At 31.1% G+C, this 26,818-nt stretch overlaps 1 protein-coding gene across 1 annotated transcript; it reads right to left on the bottom strand.

Annotated features, from left to right (window-relative positions):
• Positions 1 to 10,862: 10,862 nt before the first annotated feature.
• LOC127718062 (uncharacterized) lies at positions 10,863 to 23,425 on the bottom strand. Its single transcript, XM_052223963.1, has 10 exons — positions 23,081 to 23,425; positions 22,091 to 22,170; positions 20,714 to 21,025; positions 20,149 to 20,244; positions 19,475 to 19,600; positions 18,417 to 18,465; positions 15,841 to 15,866; positions 14,869 to 14,979; positions 13,788 to 13,864; positions 10,863 to 12,389 (listed from the first exon to the last, which is right to left on the bottom strand). The coding sequence occupies exons 2-10, from the start codon at positions 22,143 to 22,145 to the stop codon at positions 12,162 to 12,164; spliced, it is 1,080 nt and encodes a 359-aa protein (XP_052079923.1). The 5' UTR covers positions 22,146 to 22,170; positions 23,081 to 23,425; the 3' UTR covers positions 10,863 to 12,161.
• Positions 23,426 to 26,818: the final 3,393 nt, after the last annotated feature.

Here is a 26,818-nt window from a genome sequence, read left to right on the forward strand (position 1 = left end):
GTATAATTGTATTCTTAACTCACTAGAAAAGAAGGAAATAAATTGTTTTGTCTTTTGTGATTTTTCAAGAGCTTTTGACAAGGTTTGGCATTGAGGGCTCTTGCATAAAATGAAAGCTTGCGGAATACATGGTAATTTACTTAACTGGTTTGAGAGTTATCTTTGTGATAGGAAACAAAAAGTTGTGATTAACAAATCATCATCCTCATGTTGCAGTCTTTCAGCTGGAGTACCTCAAGGCTCAGTACTAGGTCCCTTATAATTTATAATATATATCATAAATGACATTGCAGAGAAACTCACATCTTTGAGCTGACTCTGTATGGATGACACTTCGTTTAATTACATCGTCCTGAATATGCATGAAATATTTGCCACTGGACGTTAAGCAACCAACAATCAATCAATCAATCGTTTAATTACTCGGGGCACGACCAAGAACATGTAAAAACTGTTATTGGTCGTGACCTCGAAGAGCTGTACGAATAATAAAGAGGTGGCTTATGTCTTTTAATCCAGACAAAACAGAAATAATGATTTTTTCAAATAATGATGCACCAGATCTAAAATTCTGCTCAAATGATAAAGAAATCCCTATAACAAAATGTCACAAACACTTTAGAGTAACGTTTTGCTCTGATGCTCGGTGGAATAGCCATATAGACAATCTGATTATCAGTGTTACGAAACATTTAGATATACTGAGAAAACTCATGTATCAACTTTGTAGGAAAAACTTAGAAAAACTCTATTTAGTATTTATAAGACCAAATTTTGAATATGCAACTAAAGTCTGGGATAATTGTGGGATAGGATATGCTAATAAACTTGAAAGTCTGCAGCTAGAAGCTGCTAGAATAGTTACTGGTTTGCCTAAATTTACAAAATCTAAAAATCTGTATGAGAAAATTTGGTGGGAAACTTTGGCTGACAGGAGAAAAAGATGAAAATTACAAATGTTTTATAACATTCAACATAAACAAGCTCCGGATTATCTATGCAATCTTGTTCCACCTAGTGTACAGAGCACAACTGTATATCCCTTGCGAAATGGCAATGATATCATTGTTCCTTTTTGTAGATTATCTCTTACTAAAGAATCTTTTATTCCACCAACTATTAGACAATGGAATCATATCGATTTGTCCCTTCGAAAATCAGATTCTATATCTAAGTTTAAAATCCAATTAAAAAGGTAAAATACCACAAATATAGATGTACATAAGCACTCTCTATATGGACCGAGGAAACTAAATATGATTCTAACACAATTCAGATGCTACTCATCTCTCTTGAACTATGACTTGTTTAGAGTCAATATAATTGCTGACCCATCTTGTTTTTGTGGATGCAACATTGAGACTGTACACCATTTCCTTTTCTACTGTTCTTTATATACACACCAGAGAAAAATTCTGATGAACAATCTAAGATGGCTTCCTTGTGACCTTATACTGAATGTTAAGTTACTAACATCTGGTAATTCGAACCTCTCGTATGAACAAAACTTCCATATATTTAAACATGTATTTGAATTTATTAAAAAGTCTGAGAGATTTTATTATGTAGAAAAAGTGTATTTGCGGTACATTCACGTCATCTTCATCATCATTACCAATTTTTACGTTATTACTGTTTCATCTTTTTCAATTGATAGACACGTAAAGTATTGTATATTTTGAATTATTGCATGCTCATATTAATATTGTATTGTAATTTATTGTTATTCGGAGCGGACTTCATAAGTATGGTTTACTTGTGTCCAATCCATTTTACTTGGAGTAAATAAAATATGTTTAAACTAATTTAAACGAATAAAATAAAACTATAAAAAAAATGTCAAACGAAGAAAAAGAAAAGATACTTTTCAGATAGGCTAATTTCAAAAACGTTTTGTAGTCTCAACATTGTAAGAAAGTTGTACTTTACTTACGCAGTGCAAAGATTCAGATGCAGTTTGTAAAAAAAATCATATGGAAATGAAACCTGTACAGTTCAAAAATGATAAAAATTAAGTAAGCATCCTCAATGCTTTTCATCGTCGCATTTTATTTAACCTTGATTATTTTTTTTTATTTGAACGTCATTGGTGATTTTTTTGTTCATGTTTTTTTGTTCATGTGTTTTTTATTCTGTTTTTTTTTAAGTGAACAACTTTTATTGCATATCTGTCGTTTTAACAATTTAATCGGAATATTTCGTTAGTCCGAGTACTACTGTTATTAGTTACTGAATGTCTAGGAAAAAAGCTCAGCCAATGGATCAATTAAACAACCTTTGAGAGCACGTCCACATACCTCATATGATCAATGGGCAAACAAAACTTACTAGATTCCTTAGTTAAAATAGGTATAACTTCTAGAAAAAAAGAATTATAATTTTCTGTCGATATGCACATCTACACAGCATACCCTGGTTATCTACAAAGTTTAAGGACATTCTGTGGTGTGGTTTTAGATGAGTTGCGATGATAAACTGATGTAATAGTATATATGGTTTATGTAGGCCAAAATTCTAAGTACAAGGGGCATAATTCCTAGAAAAAAAGAATACATATTTTCTGTCGATATGCACATTTACATAGTTTGTCCTTATTATCTACAAATGTAAAGAACTTCTGTTGTGGGGCTTCGGAGTTGCGATAACATGACTGATGGACAGACGAACGGGTAAAAAACATTATATCATACGGAACTTTGTATAAATATTATAAGTAATAAACGGGTAATGTGGCAACAACCCGACCAAATTGCAGAAAACAGACAAAGACCACCAATGGACCATCAACATAACGAGAAAATCCAACAACCGTAGGCGGGCTTCAACTGGCCCCTGAACAAACATGTGTACTAGTTCAGCGAAAAAAGACGTCACACTAAACTCCAAAACGTATAAATGAACAAAATTTAAAAGAAATATATATTCTTTTGAATACAATTTCAAATCTTTAGTAGAAAAATAAAAACCCAGCGTCTGGCGTATAAAGTTTCAATACTGGTATCTGTTCAAGTCTTTAAATAAGTTTATTGACACTTTAATACATTGAATGAATCAAATGCAATTACGTTTCAGGCAATATCATACTTTCATTCTTAAATACGTCGTACTATGCGAAAATTACATATTCGTCTCTATGAGTATTCCAAGTAATTATAAAAAAGAAGATGTGGTATAATTGCCAACGAGACAACTCTCCTAAAGAGCCCAAATGACACTGAAATTAGCAACTATAGGTAAGTTAAATATTTTTGGGAACTTCTTAATAAACATTCATGCTATCAATATAACATGCAGAATGTGCTTCTTACCATGGAAAACCCCAAGTCTAATTGCTTATACATGAATTTAATTTCTATGCAATTTCATGCGTTTTGTCAAGTATGTCAATATCAACCTAAATAAACACAAAAAGTATTTGAAAAGGAATACTTTTCCTTCCATATCAAAGTTATACACTAATCATTTGTTATTGAAACCCCCCCCCCCCATAAAAGGGACATTATGTCAGATAAAAAGATATACTTTTCTAATATGATTGTATTGACGGGCAAAAGAGAGAAAACATTTTTTTCTAAATAAGTTCCTTTTTTTATTTATTATTACATAATTTACTATGCAACGGTTAAAATCTCATGAAAGCACCAATAAAAAAGTTTAAAAAATGCACTTCGTTACTTACCAATTGACTTGTATTTTTCAAATACCGAAACAATTGTTTTGTTTCTAGTTTTATGCAATCCCAGTATAATTTTGGTTTTCCCGGACAGCGAAAACTAGCGTAGATTATTGGGTTTTGTTAAATCTAAATATAGAACCGATGGGCGTCGTTTCATGATTAAATGTAAGAAAAGAATAAAACACTTTTATGTGATCGGTTAAATAGGATACATGATTTGCAAATATATACAGAAAATCATATGTTTTACTGTATATAAATTAGATAATACATATTTTACCACTGGGTCGATGCCACTGCTGGTGGACGTTTCGTCCCCGAGGGTATCACCAGCCCAGTAGTCAGCACTTCGGTGTTGACATGAATATTAATTATATGGTCATTTTTATAAAATTTCCTGTTACAAAACTTTGAATTTTCGATAAACTAAGGATTTTCTTATCCCAGGAATAGATTACCTTAGCCGTATTTGGCACAACTCTTTGGAATTTTGGGTCCTCAATGCTCTTCACCTTTGTACTTGTTTGGCTTTATAACTATTTTGATTTGATCGTCACTGATGAGTCTTATGTAGACGAAACGCGCGTCTGGCGTATTAAATTATAATCCTGGTACCTTTGATAACTATTAATGTCTTATAGTACTCCTTCTGGTGTCAGAATTGCCCGGAGAAATACCTTCCTATGGTCGGTCATGTTTATTTGAACAATCCTGACATCCCTCAATGTATAGAAAAAAAATATCTTTAACTTTAACTATGTGTTATTTGTATCATAGAAATCGTTACCGCTTTAAAACACTTCAATATGTGGAGTATTTTACATAACAAAGTAAATCTACAAATGTTTAAACATGAAAGAAACCTATAAAAATCATATTTATCTAAACGTAAAGTTTAAAAGCCTTTATCTATATAAATTCGCACATGATTCAAAATAACATTGGTGTAGCTATATACAGTTAAATATGTCTTATCAATAAAAAATTGCCACATTTTATATTTTATTAATCCAATATCTTTACCTATATATGACATGAATAAGTAGTGGATGAATGCTCAAATATAGGTCACGATTTAAACAAGGAAAGTTCTTTCAAAAAAATGTTCATATGTTTCATAACTATATAATTTATCACTAGCACTACTGACGGCTGAAAAGCAATATAAGGAAGGAGTAAACAACAACCTTTCTTGTAGGCTCTTTTTCGTGGTGCAGATTATTGAAAAATCGAAACGAATTGTCGTTTCCTATTTTCGGGTAAAAAAAAAATAATTACTTTACACGGCCATGGTTATAACTTATTCCCGAGTTATGAATTCAGAAAAACATATATTATATTTAGCACATCTTAGGACACAACAAACGCAATTGTGTACGCCAGTAGCGTGTTCCGCCTACCAGCAGTTGTGCTAGAATTTAAACAGTTTGAAGATAAATTGAAATACAATTGATCACCTGTGACATCGATCTTAAATCAGATAAAAGTACATATTGAATAAAGTGACTTAGTTTTAAACGATGTTGTTTATTTTTGTAATCTTAATCCCTCTCAAAACATAGCAAATTCTTGCACATTGTATCCGTAGTTTATTTTGATAAAAAAAAAATAGCAGAACAACATATGCTTTGTAGGGCCTTATCTTTCAAACATGTCAAACGTATGTTCACTGATTTAACTCAAATTCTAATAATTGATTTATTACCTACTTAAACGAATATCCAAATAACAAAAAAATTGAAATAAACAATAATCAATAGAGCCGTTGGGCGTTGTTATACATATACAAACAAGAAAAGAATGTACCTCTTTTATGTAATCTGTAAAATAAGATAATTTTTTTTCTAATATATACAGAAAATCATATTTTTTTACTGTATATAAATCAGATGATTACATATTTCAAAATTTGTTTTGTCTTATAATGCACCTGCAGGTGTCCGAATAAGCCAACGAAAATCAAATTTTACTATATCTGACCGTTTATTAAACATTGCGGTCCATCATGAAGTACCTATAATGAAGATCACTAACGACTTAAGTTCGGAGAATGCTTCTTTTCTTTGCTGATTTAATGCTAGATAGAAGTAAAAAGTTTGTTAAGTTCCCTTTCGAGGTTCCACAGCATCTGCATGAAGAAGACTCTACCACCACTAAATATGTGTTTATTTGATTCAAAAAGGTAAGTTCCAGTTATGAGACTTATTCGTATTGCTTCTTTTTACACCTGAAATAGTTGATAAGCTAATAAGCTAAATAATGCTATAAGTAAATGAGAGTTGTCTTTTATGAATTGCAGCCTCAATTTTAAGTGCACCTATGAGGAGGTTTACAGCCCCAGTAGCTGTTCTTGTAAGCATTAACCGGAAATTTCTCTGACGTAGCTCTGATAGATTTTGTATGATGTTTGCGGGTTAAGGCCGTTTTTACCATACATACCAGTATTACTCAAGAAATACAGTAATGCTGATATGTGCGTCAATATTTAATTCATTTTCTTTCTTTACTGTTTTATTAAGACCAAGCTGTGGAGGATCTTCTGAAAGAAATATAGACTAGCATTCATTGTAAATCGGATCGGTTTAATATATGTTTAGGTTGATTTAAGATGACTGCTCTATGTAGGATTGATGGCTACTCTAGACTGATTGACATGATGAGTGGTTACTGAGAGCATACATTGAAATTCCTGTTCGCAGTTGCTCATGCAGGCTATATCGTCAGCAAAATGTGGACAGCCAACATTATTTGTGCCGATTTTAAGTCATAAAATATGCGATTGATGATCCTCAAGGAGATAACAGACATATGCATTGTACAGAAAAAGTGGGAACATTCCATCCTGGAGTACCTCTTAATGAATAAGGAAGTTGCAGCAATATTTCCGTTCAAGCTTACCTTCGAGACCAGACCACTGTTAAAGCTTTTCATTCTACAGTCCACAGGGAATGGTTTTGAGTTTGATCATGAAATGCATTCAACATATTATGATATAATCAACCACATCAAATGTATTATGGCTGTCAACAGTAACCAGATACAAAGGTTCAATTGTGAAATGTTTTACTTCCGCTCTAGCCTCAGTGACAATAAGCCCATCCATAAACATAGACATGCTCTTTCTTAATCCAGATTAAAGTGTCAACAGTCTGTTAAAAATGATCTGACTATTTTAGGAGAATTTTTTTTTAAGGTTCATCAGCAAGAATTGATACATTTGTTACATAGCCGGAATGGCTTGATGGCATCGTAGATCTTTGAATTATGAATGTCGGAGTTATATATTGCATTTGTAATTCATGTCGTATTTGGCATGTAGTTTACAAAGACATCTGTAATGACCTGACAAACAGTATCGTAATTACCGGTATATCCCTTCTGAATAAGTTTGTTAAGAGTTTTGGTTGGCTTTTGATGTGAGTACTGACATTTTTGTGCTTTGTATAGAATATTACCTTAAAAGATTTGATGGGAAATACCTGAACGTATACGATGTCTGGATGTTGATTCAAATTTAAGGATGATGTCCTTGTACCGACCGATGATAACATTTAGTAAATGTTTTGACTAGTTACTTTGTCATATCAAAAACCCTGTTGTAAATACTTTTCAGTAATACCTATTGTTGTATTATTTTAATTTTAGTTTCTTGTGTACAATTTGGAGTTTAGTATGGCGTTCATTATCACTGAACTAGTATATATATTTGTTTAGGGGCCAGCTGAAGGACGCCTCCGGGTGCGGGAATTTCTCGCTGCATTGAAGACCTGTTGGTGACCTTCTGCTGTTGTCTGTTCTATGGTCGGGTTGTTGTCTCTTTGACACATTCCCCATTTCCATTCTCAATTTTATATTATACACAAACATGTAAAAGAAAATGAAAAAAAAAATTGAAACAAGTTAAACTAAATTGAAAGGATTAATCAAACTTGACCAACAAGTGACAAAAGTATTTTTACTACATATTTACCAATCATGTATCTTTATACAAAACTTTTATATACACTTTCTAAAAATAGATTACAGGTTTAAGAGCTGTTGCTTTGAAATTATTTTGAGTATTCATTTGATAATAGTTGCCAGTATCTATCCTAATGAACGTAAGGATAATATTTAGTAAACAGAAAATGGCAAATTTTAAGATCATTACTTGTAATAACGACAAAATAATTGTCAACCAAAAGTTCGCTGAAAATGACGGTGTTAACATAACTTTCGTCAAAGCATTAAATGCAATAAAATGTTTGTGTTTGATGTGCAATGATTGGCTTTTTACAGCGAATTCGATCAATAAGATTAATACGTTAAAATGAAACACCTCGGCATAACAAAATCGTTACATAATACAGACGTTCCATTCCTTTAAAGTTAAAAAGTGTTGTCATTTGGTGCGTCCGGGTTAATCATGGTATACCAAACATCGAATTTCGAATCAAAATCTTATTTAATGCTTTTTTAGAAATTTGAATTTAAAGGCATACAAACCAGAACTATATGTTGTATCCTTACAAATTAGATTTTGAAGTATCAAATTGTATTATCGTCTTTTTATTCTAATCATTACCGTATGTACATAACAATGTAAAGACAATGATGTGCAATTTTGATTATAATCTTGTAAAATAAGATCTATTGTTACGACCAGAAAAATCAACTTTTAATTGTAGCCAACAAAAGACACAAATCAATAATAAAATTTAACAAGATTTATTATACACAAGTTTACAAGAAGTATTACACAAATAGAAATGTCAACTTAACAGTCAAACTATGAGTTCAATATTTTATCGTTTCTTTATTCGGAAATCTTCTCCGAATCCACAGAGAATATTACGTCCAATGGGTCACAATCTAGTATGATGTAGTTTGTAAATAAAAAATGTCAATCCAACTGTTGAGATTGTTGATGTCTATCGATGTCTATGTCTAAATCTATGTCTGTGTCTAACTAAAGGGTCTGCATTTAAATACTTGTAACGAAAAATTCTAGATAACTGTAGATATTTAAATTACTCATCTTTTGTTATGATCATTCTGGAAACGTCATGTAAGTGAAATAGAAAGTTCTTACCATTCAATGAGTATCTATGATTGTTCCAAAGATTTCTAGACTGCATAGTTGTAACACAATGTGTATTATTTTGTACACAATGTACAAATATATAATAGGCCACACAAAACCAATTAGGCACTCTAAATTAATATGATAGTTACAATATCATAACACTATCAATCGATTATTCTTTTACGATGCGTTGTTGTTTATATTTGTTTTATTGTTTAATGTAAATACCTTATTTTCCATCGTTATCCATTAATTAGCAATGATGAACTATTCGTTTATTTGAAAAATAATGTTACAAGATGTGAATTAACTGGATCATTTGTTATTTTATACATGATGTAATGAATGTATAGATCATTTGCAGAAGACATAAGGTATATGCTGCCAGCTAACAGGATATTTGCTACAAATCATATCAAAGTTACGACTCTTTATAATTAAATCGCATTATAAATTAACAGTGACTGTATACTCTGTTAAACAATTTGTTTTAAAATTTAGTGAACACGATATCGTTATGATCTGTATCAACTTTTCTAAACACTAAATACTTACCAGTGTATATATATCGTGTAAACTGTCCAACATTGATTGAATATTTCAAACTTAGAAAAAATCCTCCTTAACTGTACGTCCTACTATCTACATTTATAACACGCGACTTGTAAATTTGAAATATTCAATGGAAAGGTATACGGAGCCACTGAATACTATAGATCAATTGATTTCATTGTCAAATTTAATTTCCTTTTTTAGTACGAAAGATATTGAAATAGCTGTATGAATCATTAAGGTGAGACTAGTTTATATTTTAAGAAAAGGATATTATCATTCGTTATCCCATTTACTATACATGCTATAGGTACAAAGTGAATCAGATGATGATTTTACAAAAAGAAAACAAAAGTGATTTCCCCTTCCTTAAAACCAGTTTTCCTCGTTCTAAGCTCCTATATCTTTTGAGAGAATAAGCTGATTTTCATTTATAACAAGAACTTTTTTTCACTTTATTGGTACATTGTAAACATCAGACGTAATACAAGGGTTTGTAAGGAGAATCGCAATAAGCTGTCCATAAAATGATCATCAAAGTCTGTTTTATTAATCGCTTTTATCTTATTCATACTTGAAATAAAATGACACTGTGTATGGAACAAAAATCACGGTTTTGCATATATATTATCTGTGTAGTTAGACGAAAATTGTAAGTCGGGTATCTTTGATGTACTAGTATCTTGTTTTATGATGTATGCTAACATATAAGGAGAAAACAACCAAAAAGTGAATATGGATCTCGATTCTCTCGATGTTTAGATCACCATGATCAGAACTAGTAATGTTTTTTTGTGGTCAACAATACAACAATAATCAGCTGCAGTAACAGGAAGATCTCTACTTTACATGGTACGGCAACATAAAGGAACTCGTTTAACATAATAATCAGGACTTTAAACGTATTGACGAAATTTCAATTGTCATAATAACTCTTTTTTTGCTGAACAACTTGATTGTTTGATGAATAACTTTTTTCTTGCATACAAAAAGTTAACGGCTTGGGATATAATGCCCATAATAACTAGCATTTTGTTATTTATTTTTGTAGTATATTTTTTTTTGGAAACAGAAAACAGATACCATTATCCCACAAATAATTCCATTAAGACAAAACAAGAGCACTGTTAAAGGACTGAAATAGCAGCTGGCTCTGACTGTATGTCTGAAGAAACACATATTTTGCATTCCAACACTAACTGCACAAGGCATCATGCTTAGCATCCCAGCTTAAACCTTGTGTGGAAGCGTTTTAACACATTCTACAGAGCCCAAGGGATGCCTAATGTCTAGCATCGGTAGTGTCAAGATTCGAAAATTACCGTATTTCTATACATCGTGTGCTATATAATTGAGGACGAACAACAAAGGGCGATTTCAGACTTAGGTTAAACTTCAGTCGTTCGTCCCCATTCAATAAATCAGATTTACATGCAAAGTGAAATTAAAATATACCAGCAGAGTTAAGCTACTAACAAGATCTTAATTAAGGTGAAATAGAAAATAAGACGGATCAGAATTCGGAAAACAGGATTAAGATAATCCTGATACTGAAAGAAGCAACCCCCTGTAGCTGCAACTGATGTTGAATACAAAATGAAATCAGAAAACGCGCCTGAGAAATTCTTTTGAAAAAATAAAATAGGCAGTATTTGAGCGAGGTTATTACGCATTTAACATAGTCCACACGAAAAATTCATTTAATAACTTTTTCTCGGTGTGGAGTTATGTAATAATGTTGAGACTTTTATCAGTAGGAAAAACACTTTAAATCTATGATTCTGTAATGATTTTGGTCTACAATGTTCTACTTTAGAAAGAAAAGAAATATCAAATAGATGAGAACTACTTACATTTTTTCAAATAATAATTATACATTTAAGATAACATTTTGATCACGACTGTAAAATGTTTTTAAATGTAATCACCGATATGGGGGTATATGTAAGCTTTATTCGGCATCGTGTGTCTATACAAAGCATCAATAAATTAAGTAATCTTAAAAAGAGCACAGTCTAGTTTTTAAATCATTAAGAACATCGAGATCTTTTTGAAAGAAAGATGTGTTTGATGGCAAAGATGAAATACATGTATATAGAAACAAGATATGGAATAAACTATATGGTGTCTTTAATGCGCTTTCATTAACAAAAGGAATTAAAAGTAGATAATATGTGAACTTTTTTATCTCTTTTTATCTCACTGTTTGCCCTCTACTTATTCAATGTAGAGCTACATAGTCAGTGAATAGCGCGAATAAAAAGGTATGTATCTGTTTCAAAACATTCCCATGGAATTCGACCATTTCTGTTATTAATTTATATCTTTACATTCATATTGTTGAATATCTCCTAGTACATGTACCTGTTTGAGTTGCGTGGAATCTCCTTTATTGGAGATATATGTATGTCCTATTTAAGAAGTAAGTGCTACTTTTCCGTTTCCATATGAGTACGATTCTGGGTTATCCGAATGTATAGTTATTGTGTTCAAACAAAGTATGTTTAAGTTAATTTTCTTTTGAAACTGGATATTGATGATCTAATATTTACGAAGAAAACGTTTTCATAATAGTCCTTTTAGGAAATACAAACAAACACCTCATCTAACATGTCTAAAATGGACTTTCAAATAAAACTGGAATCAAGATTTGTAAAACTTACGGTATTCGTTTTTTTGTTTGTATTTATTTAGTTAAACCAGAAAAATAAGAGGCATGCAAGAGCTTTCCCATTAAAGGATTAAATTTTAAATTGATCAAATATATAAAGCGTTAGTAATTTGTACAGATTTAAAAGCATTATAGAGAATTGCACTTTTTTATGCATTATTATGATATCAATTTAACAGTTTGTCTGATGTCATTGATTACAGACAAGTATTTTCGTAATTACGACTGTTCACATCAAGGTTTTGAATAAAGATAAAATCATCTTCACTGTCATTATCACTATAGTCTGACTGTACAACCACTCTATTCAGTGAATGATCTATTCCGGTGTAAATTGTCCTGTTTTCTATCCCATGAATTTTAATTTGCTGTGACCCAACTTGCTTAATTGAAACCTCTGCATAGTGTAAGCCTGGAGTGCATTCCTATAATAAATAAGTGTATATAAAGGAAAAGCTACAAAATATATGAGAATAATTTTTTTTTTTCGTTTCATTACTTTTATACAAACGTTTGGTGTTGTTTATATAGGACCTTCCATTTTTTTTAACTTAATGAAAGCTTACAATTGAAATTGGTCCAAAGCTTTACTGAAATGATCATGACCTTAACGGTTTGAGTGTTCAAACAGCAACAAACTAAGGAACGTCTTGAGAAAGGTTGTATTTATTCTAAATTAACAACACCAAACGTTTGTATAAAAGTAATAACGTGCAATAAAACACATGCCATATGAACCTCGAATAAAATTATATGCAGTTTGTACTTGTATTTCAGAACCATAAAACAAAACAAAAAATAATATTCTCAGACTCATGGTGTCTGGGTTTGTATTATATTCGCAGCTTTCATCGAAATTAAAACTGTAAAATAGAAGTTTGTAGGATTATTTTACTTCAATGTACAAATTTACAGCACTCATAACTGAACATATTTATAGCAAAAAGGAAAAATATTAACACACATGCATTTAACAAAATGTAGTTGGATTGCTATTGAGACAACCGTTCCCCAAAATTCCCTATAAAATGGATGCAATAAAGTATAAACACAAAGTATTAGCAACCTTCCACAAAAAAAAACTTGAATTTTCATATTTTTGGAAATGTTTTTAAAAAACTTTCTGGAAATACCATGTAATATTAAAAAAACTTGCATTTCTTTTAGTAAAAGTATATTTATTTCAACCATACCAGGAAATACTAACACACATTGTTTTATTCATTAATTATGTACTATAAAACTTTAAGTACTTAATTCAAATTCAGTTTTCCTATCAGCATTTCAATAATAAGTGTTTGCTTGCTGATTTAACCTAAAGAGGATGTTATTGTACAAAAAACGTGGTCAGTGAAAACAATGAAACCAATGTTTGATAAGAACAGACAATAGCACGGAGATAAGATAAAAAGCACCGAGTTTACACAAGCAATATGAAATACCAAATAAAATAGAGAATGGAAATAAACTCATCATAGATACCATGAGTGAAATTTTGTGTTTGCGCCAGACGTGTGTTTCGTCTACATAAGACTCATCAGTGACGCTCGAATTAAAAAAGTTAAAACGGCAAAAAAAAAGTACGAAGTTGAAGACCATTGAGCTAAAAGTTTAGCAAAATACAGCTAGGGTGATCTTTTCCTGAGGTAAACATTTGGAAGGTGTCAGAGATAAAAACGAACCCACCGGAAAACAGCACATGGCCACTGGATCTTCAACGCAGGGAGAAATTCCCGCAAAAATTACATTATTATCTCTCATTGGGTGTCTTATTTACAATCAATCACTATTATAACTGGAAAAGACAGGCCAATAATAATTACATATAATTTAACTGCAGTTGACTCAGTGGTATTTCTGTAATTGCTGGTAGCACCAGTGTCATCAGAAACATCAAGATCTGAAAAGTAAAGTATGTTTTTACATGATCAGAATTCCAAATTTTTTGAAATCATTCATGACAGAAATGAAATAAGAACTGAGAATTTAACACCAACTTAAATTTAAAACATACCTAGCACATGTAGCAGTATTGTAAAATTATTTTTTATTTATCTAATTATACTGTTTATATCAAGAAGAACTTACTATTGAACTGAACAAATATTGGCAATTTTATCAAAAACAGAGCCATACGATTCTACAAAAGTATGTACAAAATTGAAAAGAAGGACCAAACAAATTATGTCTGGTTTGGTAGCATTTATTATAAAATGCTTTCCACTATCTCATGCCATTAATCAGTGATTTTAGAAAAATGGTCCGTTTATAAATAACAAGAAAATAAGGTTTCAACTCCCTCAGGCAAATTTGACCCTAGATGGATTTTTCTATTTTTATGTCCATTTTTGTAATATAGCTCTAAAACTGTTTATGTTCATTTATATCCTTGGGTTTCAAATATTCGGCTTTGAGTGTTCCTGATGAAGGTAAATACAGAAAAGCGCATCGAACGCATGAAAGCTATAACGTATTGCTTTATTTTTTGTAGTTACTTTTAGGAAATCTATACATTAATATATATTCAAGTAATGAGCTTCTGAAAAATAGATATTAAAAGAATAAAACTAATTTGCCCAAAGTACAAATTTCGTTGAGAATATATACAATGTGTTAGTAAATACGTTCACAAATTCGATCTGAATATACTTTTAATACTGTTTTAAAATGGAATGCAGTAAATTCAATTCAGGACATTTTACATTTATATGTAACGTCATTAAGTTACAGTTTTCAGATTACATTCAAAATGAAACGCATTACATGTTAATTTGTGATACAATCGAAATGCTTCTCAATCTTTAACGTTTTCTATTTTGGAAGATAAAAATGTGAACCCTCTTCCCATTAAAATATAATAACTTGTTTTTCGTTTTAAGTAATAGTGTTAAAATTTTATAATACCTGCATCATGAACTGTTCTGTCAGGAAATGGTATTTCCGTTTCGGATGAATTTCCATTTGGTTGGACATTTGAATTCTGGTACATCTGATTTTCTACAGTATTATCTTGTTCTGAAATATTTAGACTACATAATGCAAAAATGTGTTTTTGTTAACACAATTTGTTTTCAAATCTTTGGTTAAGATCGTACTAAATGGATGGAGGCAACTTCATAGAGCTCATCGGACGCACGAAATTAATCAAGTGTTATCATAATTTAATAAATAACAGCTTTTTTATGATGTCTCTTCCTGCACAAATTACTTGTGCATATTGTATCTTGGTATTCATTTTCTACATTAGAAAATGCCTGTACTAAATCAGGAATATGATAGTTGTTTTCCATTCGTTTGATGTGTTTACGCTTTTGACTTTGTCATTTATTAAGGGAATTTCGGTTTTCAATTTTGCTTGGAGTTTTTTTTTGTTATATTATACTTTTCATTTAGGTCATTTTTATCAACGAAGGGACGTCATATTCGTGTTTTAATCAGTTTTCAAATAAAAACAATTCAGATTATAATAATTCAGATCTTACATGTTTAATTCAAATAATAAATACATGGAAATACACCAAGTAGGATAGCGTAATTTGTCGACTTTTTTGTATTAACCATTAAAGATCTTTGTATTCTTAAGAAAAGGAATCGGTTAAAGCTCCAAGATCAGATACTCTCAAAGTAATCCTGCAGGCTGGTGAATGAAAAAAGTTGTAAGTAATTTTGCAGTCCTAGTAAAGCCACTTTGTTTTGAGGATAGTAGGTGATTAAGATAAAGTGAACATAGGCAGTTTTTATTATTGGTAGAAATTAAACTAAATCGTTGTTTGTCCCTGGTTTCTGTTTTGTTTTTTTCTTTTATTTAAAAATTATCACATAATTTTGTATTTAAATTATCTATGCTATGCAAAAGATCACATGCATTCTATTTACCATTAATTTCTTCATTTGATGCATGCCTGAAATATAAGTTTCATTTTATATACACATTGTAAAGACTAATATAATAATATTTGCAACTAGGTTCTAATTAAAATAAATCAACCTTTATGTTATCTCTATCTATTTTTACGCAATATTAGTTAGTTCAAACGTTTTTTCAAAGAAAGATTATGTTAGTCATAATATTTTAAATTTTAAACATAAAAATCTGATTTCATCCCTTTAATTGAATTGGCAGTATATGTAACATTGGCTATTAAAGTATAATCGAAATCTCAGTGGTTGTTTCTTAATGATTTTAATCATTCTTTAATGCCTACTTTACTTAAATCTTTGAGTTAACTCTACTACTCTTTCCTCAAAGGTAACAGTTTTTGAACTCGATAACACATGAGAGGACAGTAAAACAAATCTAATCAAGGGTTAAGAGCTCAATACTGTTGATATTTGTCATACGATACATTTACCGGTATTCTGAAATTATTGTAAAAACACTTTTCAGCAGTTCAATATTAAGCATAAAGTTTATGCTTATCTAACTACAGCACATAGGTTTTGCACATATCTTATTTTTTAATTTCAAACTTGAATTGTAATAGCATTTTTGGCTCACCTGTCCCGAATGGCTAAGTGAGCTTTTCTCATCACTTGGCGTCCGTCGTCCGTCGTCCGTCGTCCGTCGTCGTCCATAGTCGTTAACTTTTACAAAAATCTTCTCCTCTGAAACTACTAGGCCAAATTTAACCAAACGTGGCCACAATCATCATTGGGGTATCTAGTTTAAAAAATGTATCCAGTGACCTGGCCAACTAACCAAGATGGCCGCCATGGCTAAAAATAGAACAAAGGGGTAAAATGTAGATTTTGGCTTATATCTCTGACACCAAAGCATTTAGAGCAAATCTGACATGGGGTAAAATTGTTTATCAGGTCAAGATCTATCTGCCCTGAAATTTTCAGATGGATCGGACAACCCGTTGTTAGGTTGCTGCCCCTGAATTTGTAATTTTAAGGAAATTTTGCTGTTTTTGGTTATTATGTTGAATATTATTATAGATAGAGATAAACTGTAAACATCAATAATGTTCTGCAAAGTAAGATCTACAAATAAGGCAACATGACCAAAATGGTCATTTGACCCCTTAAGGAGTTATTCCCCTTTATAGTCAATTTTTAACAATTTTTCGTAAATTTTGGTAATCTTTTACAAAAATCTCCCCTCTGAAAACTACTAAGACAAATTTAACAAAACTTGTACACAATCACCATTAGGGTATCTTGTTTAAAAATTGTGTCCGACTACCTCGCCCGCGAACCAAGATGGCCGACATTGCTAAAAATAGTATATAGGATACAATGCAGTTTATGGCTCATATCTCTGAAACCAAAGCATTTAGAGCAAATCTGACAAAAAGATAAAATTGTTCATTAGGTCAAGATATATCTGCCCTGAAATTTTCAGACCATTCAGGCAAACCGTTGTTAGGTTGCTGCCCTTGAATTGGTAATTTTAAGAAAATTTTGCAGCTTTTGGTTATTATCTTAAATATTATAATAGATAGAGAAAAACTGTAAACAGCAATAATGTACAGCAAAGTAAATCCTAAAAATAAGTCAACATGACCAAAATGGTCAATTGACCCCTTAAGGAGTTGTTGCCCTTTATAGTCAATTTTTAACAATTTTCATAAATTTTGTAAATTTTTACAAAATATTTTCCACTGTAACTACTGGGATAAGTTCATTATAGATAGAGATAATAGTAAGCAGCGAGAATGTTCAGTAAAGTAAGATCTGCAAACACATCACCATCACCAAAACACAATTTTGTCATGAATCCATCTGTGTCCTTTGTTTAATATGCACATAGACCAAGGTGAGCGACACAGGCTCTTTAGAGCCTCTAGTTTACCTTCCAAACATATCAGTTCTGGTTATCTTTATTTATGTCACATTGTTTGACTGGGGATGTATGCATAATAATAATGGTATTGTGATTCATTAACCATGTAAACTATTCTAATCTTACTCAATGTGAAACATAATCGATTCTATTTTACTTGATATATTTTTCATTTACTTTCTTCACATGTGATATGCAAAGGACATCAATATAGGGTCGTTTAATTCACCATACTGCAAGTGAATTTTGTTTGTCTTTTCTAAATATCAACATTGTTGAATTTAGGTTGAAAGTATTTTAGATCCTCTTTACGTCTTGATTGAAGACTACAGTCTTTTTAAATGTTATGGTATGACTGTGTTCTTGGTGTATACAACCGATTAAATTGTCATTTAAGTAAATGTGTAGTTTTAATCATCCAACAACAATACAACAATTTGAGAATACGGAGTTACTTCCGTAAATCCTGATTAAATTATGACAATGCCGGATATGCATGCCATAACGAAGAGTGACAAATGTGCACTGCACATAAAAATTATAACAAACAGCAGTCTTTTTAAACAATAATGTAAATATCAACCTGTATTTTAACAATTAAAAGTCCTTATCAACACCTGTCTGTTTAAATGTTTATCAATCAAACACTATTCATATCTTTTACCTTTTTGTAACTCTTCGACATGTGAAAAGAAAGGATCTCAACATTTCATCTAAAATGATATCACCATAAACATGATAGATATAATGTTAATATAAGAAATAGAAATACAATTGAAATTATATGTCTCGTGTGAGAAAAAAAAACAGTATGTTTTACTATGTTTCAACTTCTGAAAACTGCGAAAAAAATCTCACGCGTAAGTAACTGGGTTAGCAGTATCTTCATTATTTGTTTCAGTTTTTCACGGACATGCTCTGCATATTGATGTCACAGTTCTATGCACATTTTCACAATTGTCATCTTTCATTTGATGCCTCAATCACCAGAATATTTTCTATACAGTTTGATATTTATACCATTGCGTCGAAACTATTTTATTTTGGATATGTACTACTTCAAGAGTATGTTCTGTTTGACTGGGCCAAATTTGGTGATGTTATTTGTGTTTTTCAATGTACATGTACTGATTTTGTGTCATGGAAGTATTCGTGTTTTTACTATAATCTAGTTCAAACGATCACGATATAATTTCTCGACATCAGTGAATGTGACACGTTACTGGATATGGACAATCTTTCAATTGGTATTGACAATAAACATGTCTTCGTGCACATTTGTGAAAAAATCTTTAAGCTTACCGAAACACATGAGATACATTCGGTTTCTTTAGGGATTTTGTTGATAAGTCTTTAAAATTTCTATGATCTACTTTGTAATATACTTTGTGTCTTAGTTCACCAGCATTGTTTGCCCTTGCGTTTTCAATTTCTCTCTAATTGATTTTTTTATGTACGTTTGGTATCATTTTGCTGTTCAGTCTTTCAGGCACTATTTGTAATCCACTGATCAATTTTAATTAGTGTAGGGCTAATAACTTAGATAACATCTAGTATAACCATACTACATGTTAATGTTTTTGCCCGAAATCGGGGACTTCATCTGTGTATTTTTATTAATAGTTAAATGTGTTGTTTTTTCTGACGGGTTTTAGGACATACAGTGTTCATGGCAGATATATCCGATATCTCTCCAATTTTGTTTTAACAGTGTTTTCTTACCAATAGATGTCCCCTTCACTTTTGCTAGTCCAACAATTGTAATACAACCTCCAAACAGAACAACAGGAATCATTACAAGCAAAATTACTAATGTCTGTTCATTGTTTCCTTGTTGATTTTTTGGAACTACAACAGATATAAATGTATGAAAATATAAATGCATGCAATGCTTAAGTAAAGAGTTTCTTTATTCTATATTGGATCGAGATAAAGGGGGAGGGTAGAGATCACACAAAACATTTTAACCCCACTTCATTTTTAGCCTGTTCCAGTTCAGGAGCCTCTGACCTTTGTTAGTCTTGTAGGTTTTTTAATTTTAGTTCATTTATATGTTTTAGAGTTTAGTGTGACGTCCATTTTCACTGAACTACATGTAGCTAGTACACAATTATATTTAGGGGCCAGCTTAAGACCACCTCCAGGTGCATGATTTTCTCGCTGTATTGAAGACCCATTGGTAGCTTTATGCTGTTTTCTGCTCTTTGGTCGGGTTGTTGTCTCTTTGACATATTCCCTATTTCCATTCTCAATTTAATTTCATTCGTCGGCAAATATAATCAAATTCATAATGTTTTATTTATCAATATAAATGATATCTTTCATTGACCTGTGATGGAACCTGTTATTTAAGTTTCGATGGTTTGTTTACATGCAAATAATTTAACTGTACTTACATTGAAAATTGGTTGTCTTTATTATCATTGGAAAACTTGTTGTGATCCCTAAACTTTGAGCCGTACAATTTGTTGTCGTGGTTTCTTTTGCTCTGTCTTTCAGAAGCACATACAATTTAAAATGTTTTATTAATACATTTCGTTTTGTTTAAAAAACAAACGTCCCATGTTTATCTTGTATTTATCAATTAAATTTGCTTGACATACCTTTTAAATTGTTTAAGTCGAATGCGGTAAAGCACTAGACCTTTTTAATGTCTGTAAAAGTCTTACTGATGGGTATCCGTCTGACAATGCAAAATGTATAAATTGTCAGCCTTATCAATACAAAAATGGAAATTGAGTTGAGTGCCTAATGCAGGGATACTTTTACGTTCTATACACGGTTCAAAATATCTTATAGAAAATGTTATAGAAGTCTGTAGGTAACATGTCGTTGTCAGTTTGTTTTCGATCTATGAGTTTGACTGTCCCTCTGGTATCTTTCGTCCCTCTTTGCTAGAGGAATATATTGTTCCATTAAAATAAGTCAGATCGTGTTTGAATACGGCATACTTAAACTAACCTTCTAAATATACGTTATACTTGGTCTCATAAAAAAGTCCATCATTATTAAATCTGCAGAAATAAAAACCAATGTCTCCTTTCTGAAAATTTGTGATAATCAGTTCATAACCTCCTTTATTTTCGTGAAATACATATTTTCCTTGGTTCAGCTTTGGGTTTCTTTTTTTATCTGCAAAGTAAACTAAATTGTTTTGTACATCATTGTTGATATCTGGCCCTAACCAGGTCACACCAGCGCCAGAACTGGAACATTTGAAAACAGCAGTTGCACATTTTTGAACTTTCACATTGATTGTGTCATTTCCAATGCCTGCAATTAAAGACGATACAAATAGAATGATAAGTAAATGAATAATATTTAGTGTTTTGGTCTCTACATAATTATAAATTCTCAAGATCAACTGAAGGTTAAGCAGAAACACATTCTGATTGAAATTCGTATTATTTGTTGAAAAGTTTCTACGGCTATTGTTGATAATTCCATCCTCATCATGACGGAACATCCTTCAATTAATCACTTGTTTCATATCAACATGACTTAAAGTGCATTTTCAACAGAATATGTTGTGTATTACTCTAATGAGACATCAATCTTACTTAATTGCAATTAAAAAAAAAATCTGTCGTCAACACAAAATTACGAAAACAAATACAAACAAAAGTCATTAAGAACAAACAAAACATCATAAATTTTAACAAGCTCATGAACACGCTATGGGATAACATTTTTTTATAAGATTTAACTTTGTCCCCTTCGATATTTTTTTATCAAAATAAAAAAATATATGGTGTTAATGTGACAAACGACAACCATAACTTATTAAATTAGTACAATGAAAGAGATTCTATTTAAATTAAACCGAATTCGTTTTCATTCTATATAAACACCTTTCGCAAATGTGCCTTGTAGAAAGTAGAAGTGTTTTCATTCCGAATTAATTTGAACAAAGTAAAAATATAAATATATGTCAAAATTCGCAAAGCACACATGTTAAGAATTCAACTTACAGTATCAATAATTGATTAATCCTGTTATTATAGTCCTGTAAATTGTCTGTTATATAGGTTTGATCATTGTTGAAGGCCGTTTGGTGACATATAGTTTCTAACCTGTATTGCATTTGGTCACTGGTTGAAGATTATTTCAATTGCAATCCTATCACTTCGTCGTATTCAAAATTGTTGGTCTTTTCGATGTTTATCGTTTTTTTGCAATGGTGTTGTAAATGCTTGTCCGAGTTATGAGTTTGGATGTCCCTTTCATATCTCCTATCATTTTTCTGTTATATTTTTCGTCATTGGATATAATTTGTGGTTATTATACAATTTACTTTCGCTGTCACTGTTGTCTCATGTTAGTGTAATATAAATATACCTGAAACCATTTTTATTTGAACTGTTATCGCAAGCAGAGCTAGAATTGCTGACATTTTCAACCATGTTCCACCACTTTGACTGAATTAAAGAAATCAAGAAAAATTCTGGTCTCGGGAACTTCATTGAGGTATACACAAAATTCCAAAATGAAATGCAGAAACCGTTCATAAAGTATTAGAGTTGGGATTCTTATTAGATTGAATAGACAGTTGACTCTGAAAACCAACATCGATAAATGTTCGAACTCTAACATATACATTTCAAGTTTGGGAGAATCCATAGTAGAGATAGCGATGAGTGAACAGAGACATATTTATTTTGAAAGGATTTTATGCAAAATAATGATATTCTTTTCTAATCAAAGGGTAACAGCTCTTGATAGTGTACATAATTGTTCATCTGACACTAAAAATACGCAATACAATGTGGCATACCATCTTGTAGTTGAATTCGCATCGTATTATGACTATGGTGTGTAAAGAAGGAAACATTCTGACAGTGGAAAGTAGTGATAAAAAATAAGTTTTAATATAATATCGCTTTAAATATTACAACGGATGATACATACATTCCTTAGTCCTGTTAGTGACGGAACTGATATCACCTCATTTTGTATACTTGAGATTCTTATGTCTTTATCTAGATTTGTGATATTTGTATATATTGTATGTCGATTCTTTGTGTTTGCAATTTAGTTTCAACTTATCAATGTTTTTTTTTTTATTTCCATACAAAAATGGAGAATAAAAGATATTGCAAATGCTTTTATACCCGAACAAAATTGTTTGAAACACAATACTGCTTAAAATCACGAATGGATCTCTTAAAGATAATAAACATACACTATATAACACAACGCTTGGTATCCATCATGTTTAATTACGTGTATTGTAGTTGTAAAATTTAGGTCAAGCTCTTGTTGAATATCAAATATATAAACGTGCGTATACATATAGATGAACATGCCTTATTATTGTAAACACTTTACCTTTTAGTTGCTCTTTTTATCCTTAAGCATTTGGTTACAACAACGATACAACATTAATACCTATGTTATATAAAGTTATTGCTGATTGAAAATCAAGTTAAACTTTTATTATGTTTTTATATATCATTGTAAAGTTTATTTATTTCCGTATTATGGTACTTTTAATTTGTAACATTATGTTACCGGCACAATTTCCGTTGTTTAATATATATATATTTAATTTTTCAACAATGGATTGTGCTCAAGTTCAAACTCATTAAAAATGAAAATAAACAGTTGTAAAAAATTTGTGATAAATATTAATGTGACCGTGACTGAGAAAATGGGTCCAGATGAGATTTATACATATTTTCACCTTTTTACATTTTTTCAATGTTACTTATATGCTATCCATGAATAAAAATTTTTATGACGGTATCCCAACTGATTTTGAAAATACTGCATGCTCATAATCGGCATGCATTTGCGTACATCAAAAGTAAAATCACAAAAATACTGAACTCCGAGGAAAATTTAAAACGGAAAGTCCCTAATCAAATGGCAAACTCAAAAGCTCAAACACATCAAACGAATGGATAACAACTGTCATACTCCTGACTTGATACAGGCATTTTCTTATGTAGAAAATAGTGGAATAAACCTGGTTTCATAGCTAGCTAAATCTTTCATTGTTTGACAGTCGCATCAAATTCCTATATATTGACAACGATGTGCGATCATAACATACCAACCAAATAGTTAAAAATGTCAAATTTAGGGGAACAGCAGTCAACATTGTGTTATAATCTTAATAACTATAAAAACAAACAAATATGTAACAAAGAAGCACAAAAAAGCATATAGACAAAGCACATAAGCAAAAATGAAAGACAAGAATATTTTTTTTTTAACAATAGCACAATAAAACAATGACGTGATGTACAGAACCCGTCATATGTATCAAAGAAACTCAAAAAGGCATAAAGACAAAGCACATAAGCAAAAATGAAGGACACGAATATAAAAAATTTCATAGAACAAAAATACAATGACGGGATGTTAAAGTACAGAGCCACGTCATATGTATCAAAGAAACACAAAAAGGAATATAGATAAAATACATTAGCAAAACTAGAATACAAGATACAAAAATTATCTTAGAACAATAACACAATGACGGGATGTATAAGTACAGCGTCGCGTCAAATGGACATAACCAAAAACAGGCTAAACAGTAACAGTACTATTCATAAAGACATATCAAAGAATACTAAGACGCGTTGTTAAGATGATAAACAACGTCAGTACCCATAAGCTATACTTCGTGACCATTGTGTATTATTTGTGAAGTTGATACGGAATATTTACCAACAAGGTCTTGGTACCTTCCGATGAAATTTTTTAAGAAAACAGACGAGTCGTTCTTTGACATACTCCTTCTTCATCGACTTTCTGCTCAGACACTGGTGACGTTACAAAGTCTAAGTAGGAGCGGCAAGCTCTAAAGTACCGAATAAGTTGGGAATGTATATGCAATATGCAGGTGAAGTTGGTATTTTGCTACTTAGGTGGGGGCAATTGATACTTTCAAAATTAAAATCGTCTCGTTTGTCATATATTATGGTACTGAGATGACTATGTACATCAAGAAATATATGGAAACTCAAACAAAATTCTGACTAATTAGTTTCTTTGTTAATTGGAATGTTGTTAATGTGTTTCACCACAAATAATGTATTATATTTGGTTTCAAAGGAAACAAAACAATAAACATTCTTTACGTTGCTACTATGAAATTAAGTGTCCTTTTTGGTTGGTTTTTAATGAGTTGCTTTTCCTTATCGAATGTTTTGAATGTGTGTTTTGTTTTTACATGTTATATATATATATATATATAAAATGTATCGAAACTTCCAACGGATTTTTTTCCAAACTTAGATGAAATAAAAACTTGAACATAGTGCCATTGCTATTGCTATTGAAAAGTCTGTGTTAAGTCCATTTTTTAACAAATAAAATTGTTTCAACTTTGTTGGTGACATTAGCCTTGAGAATTTAATATTTTCAAATTAAAAAAAAAAATAGAACAGTAGACACAACAAACTTTAGTATTTTATTTCATAAAAAGCTCTGTTCTTGATTGACATTATTATTTATTGGATTCTCCTTCATCGGTCAAGTCAATCTCAGTTATATCATTACAATGCAATGGTTGGCTTTGGACAGACTATGTCATTATAAGTTTATGCTTCCAATTTTAATATAGGACAGGTTTTTCCATATTGCTCCTTGACTAACTGGGAAAAATTACAGCTATTTCTGCTGGACTTGATGACACTACCAATGCTTGGAAATCTTTAAAAAGAGCGTAAACCTAAACTTTTGTATTTCACTTCTGCGGCATATGTTTCATATATTCTCGATTTTCTTCATTTTTTTGTATAAAAAGATCATCCTGCATTAACTCGGATTCACATGTTTTTAAACAGCGCCAGCATCATCGTTTAAAATTACGTTCAGAACGTTCTATCGTTAAAAAGTATAATTCAACCGTAGCTCCTCAATAAACTCTCATCATATTTAGGTCCGATAGGACTTAAGCAAAATGACATAAATCTAGCTTCGAATTCAGACTTTTTCACTTTGTCAACTTTCGTTTTCAGTATGGGAGATAACTTATGATAAAACAAGCTAAAATACGGAATCAATAAACTCATCCATAGATACCAGGATTTAATTTTGTATTCACGCCAGACGCGCGTTTCAACTACAAAAGACTCATTAGTGACGCTCGAATAAAAAAAAGTTAAATAGGCCAAATAAAAAACGAAGTTGAAGAGCATTGAGGTCCAAAATTCATAAAACATTTTGCCAAATAAAGCTAATATAATCAATTCCTGAGGTAGGAAAACCTTAGTATTTCAAAAATTCAAAAGTTTTCAAAACAGTTAATTCATTAATATGACCATATCAATGATAGTTCATGTCAGCACAGAAGTGCTGACTTCTGGACTGGTGATATCCTCGGGGAATTAAAACTCCACCAGCAGTGGCATCGACCCAGTGGTTGTAAATAAATTCAAATGTTTGCTGCAGACTAGGATATATAAAGACAATTACGAAATACCCACACATGGTTAGCTGTAAATGTGATATAATTAGTAAAATAATATTATTTTAGGCAGCTAACAAATATTTTGCAGGTGATCCTCAAATTGCCATAGCCAAAAAAATCATTTTACCGCATCTGAACCCATTTTGTCAGACGTCGTTATTAAGATTTACATATAACACAATAATGCTGTACATGTTCCATTGAACCCTGTTTGCAATAAAAACATCCGAATGTATCTCTCTATCAACAAATATGAACTATACTAAAGATAATATGGAAGATATTTATAAACATATAACAGTAATTGTGCACTGTTTGGACGGTATATCGGCAAAAGACAACCAAATAGATCACATGAAACCGGAAAAGGATTGATGATTTCATCGTTTCTCTAACTAAACAAGAATATCATAAATATATTTTGAATGCTTTTTGTAGAAAAAAAACCCAAAACTTTGTTACGATAATAAATAAAACTTCGAACTCGAAAACTTTTTCCGATATTTTTTTTTATTATTTTCAAATTTCATCTGTTAAACCTTCTCATATCACCTCATGTGAATTGCATTTAGAAGACCCTCTGCGATGGAACATTGGGTCGTACTGATAGGGTGGGATACTTTTCGAGAATGATACTACAGCAT

This window comes from Mytilus californianus, unplaced genomic scaffold (genome assembly GCF_021869535.1).
Source record: "Mytilus californianus isolate M0D057914Y unplaced genomic scaffold, xbMytCali1.0.p SCAF_10, whole genome shotgun sequence".
NCBI classification, from domain to species: domain Eukaryota; kingdom Metazoa; phylum Mollusca; class Bivalvia; order Mytilida; family Mytilidae; genus Mytilus; species Mytilus californianus.

Coding starts and splice junctions, on each gene's coding strand:
- LOC127718062 (XM_052223963.1), bottom strand. CDS start 22,145: ATGTCAGCAATTCTAGCTCTGCTTGCGATAACAGTTCAAATAAAAATG. Junction 19,601..20,148: donor AAAGACAACCAATTTTCAAT/GTAAGTACAGTT, acceptor TATCTGTTGTAG/TTCCAAAAAATCAACAAGGA. Junction 18,466..19,474: donor AGTGAAGGGGACATCTATTG/GTAAGAAAACAC, acceptor ATATCATTTTAG/ATGAAATGTTGAGATCCTTT.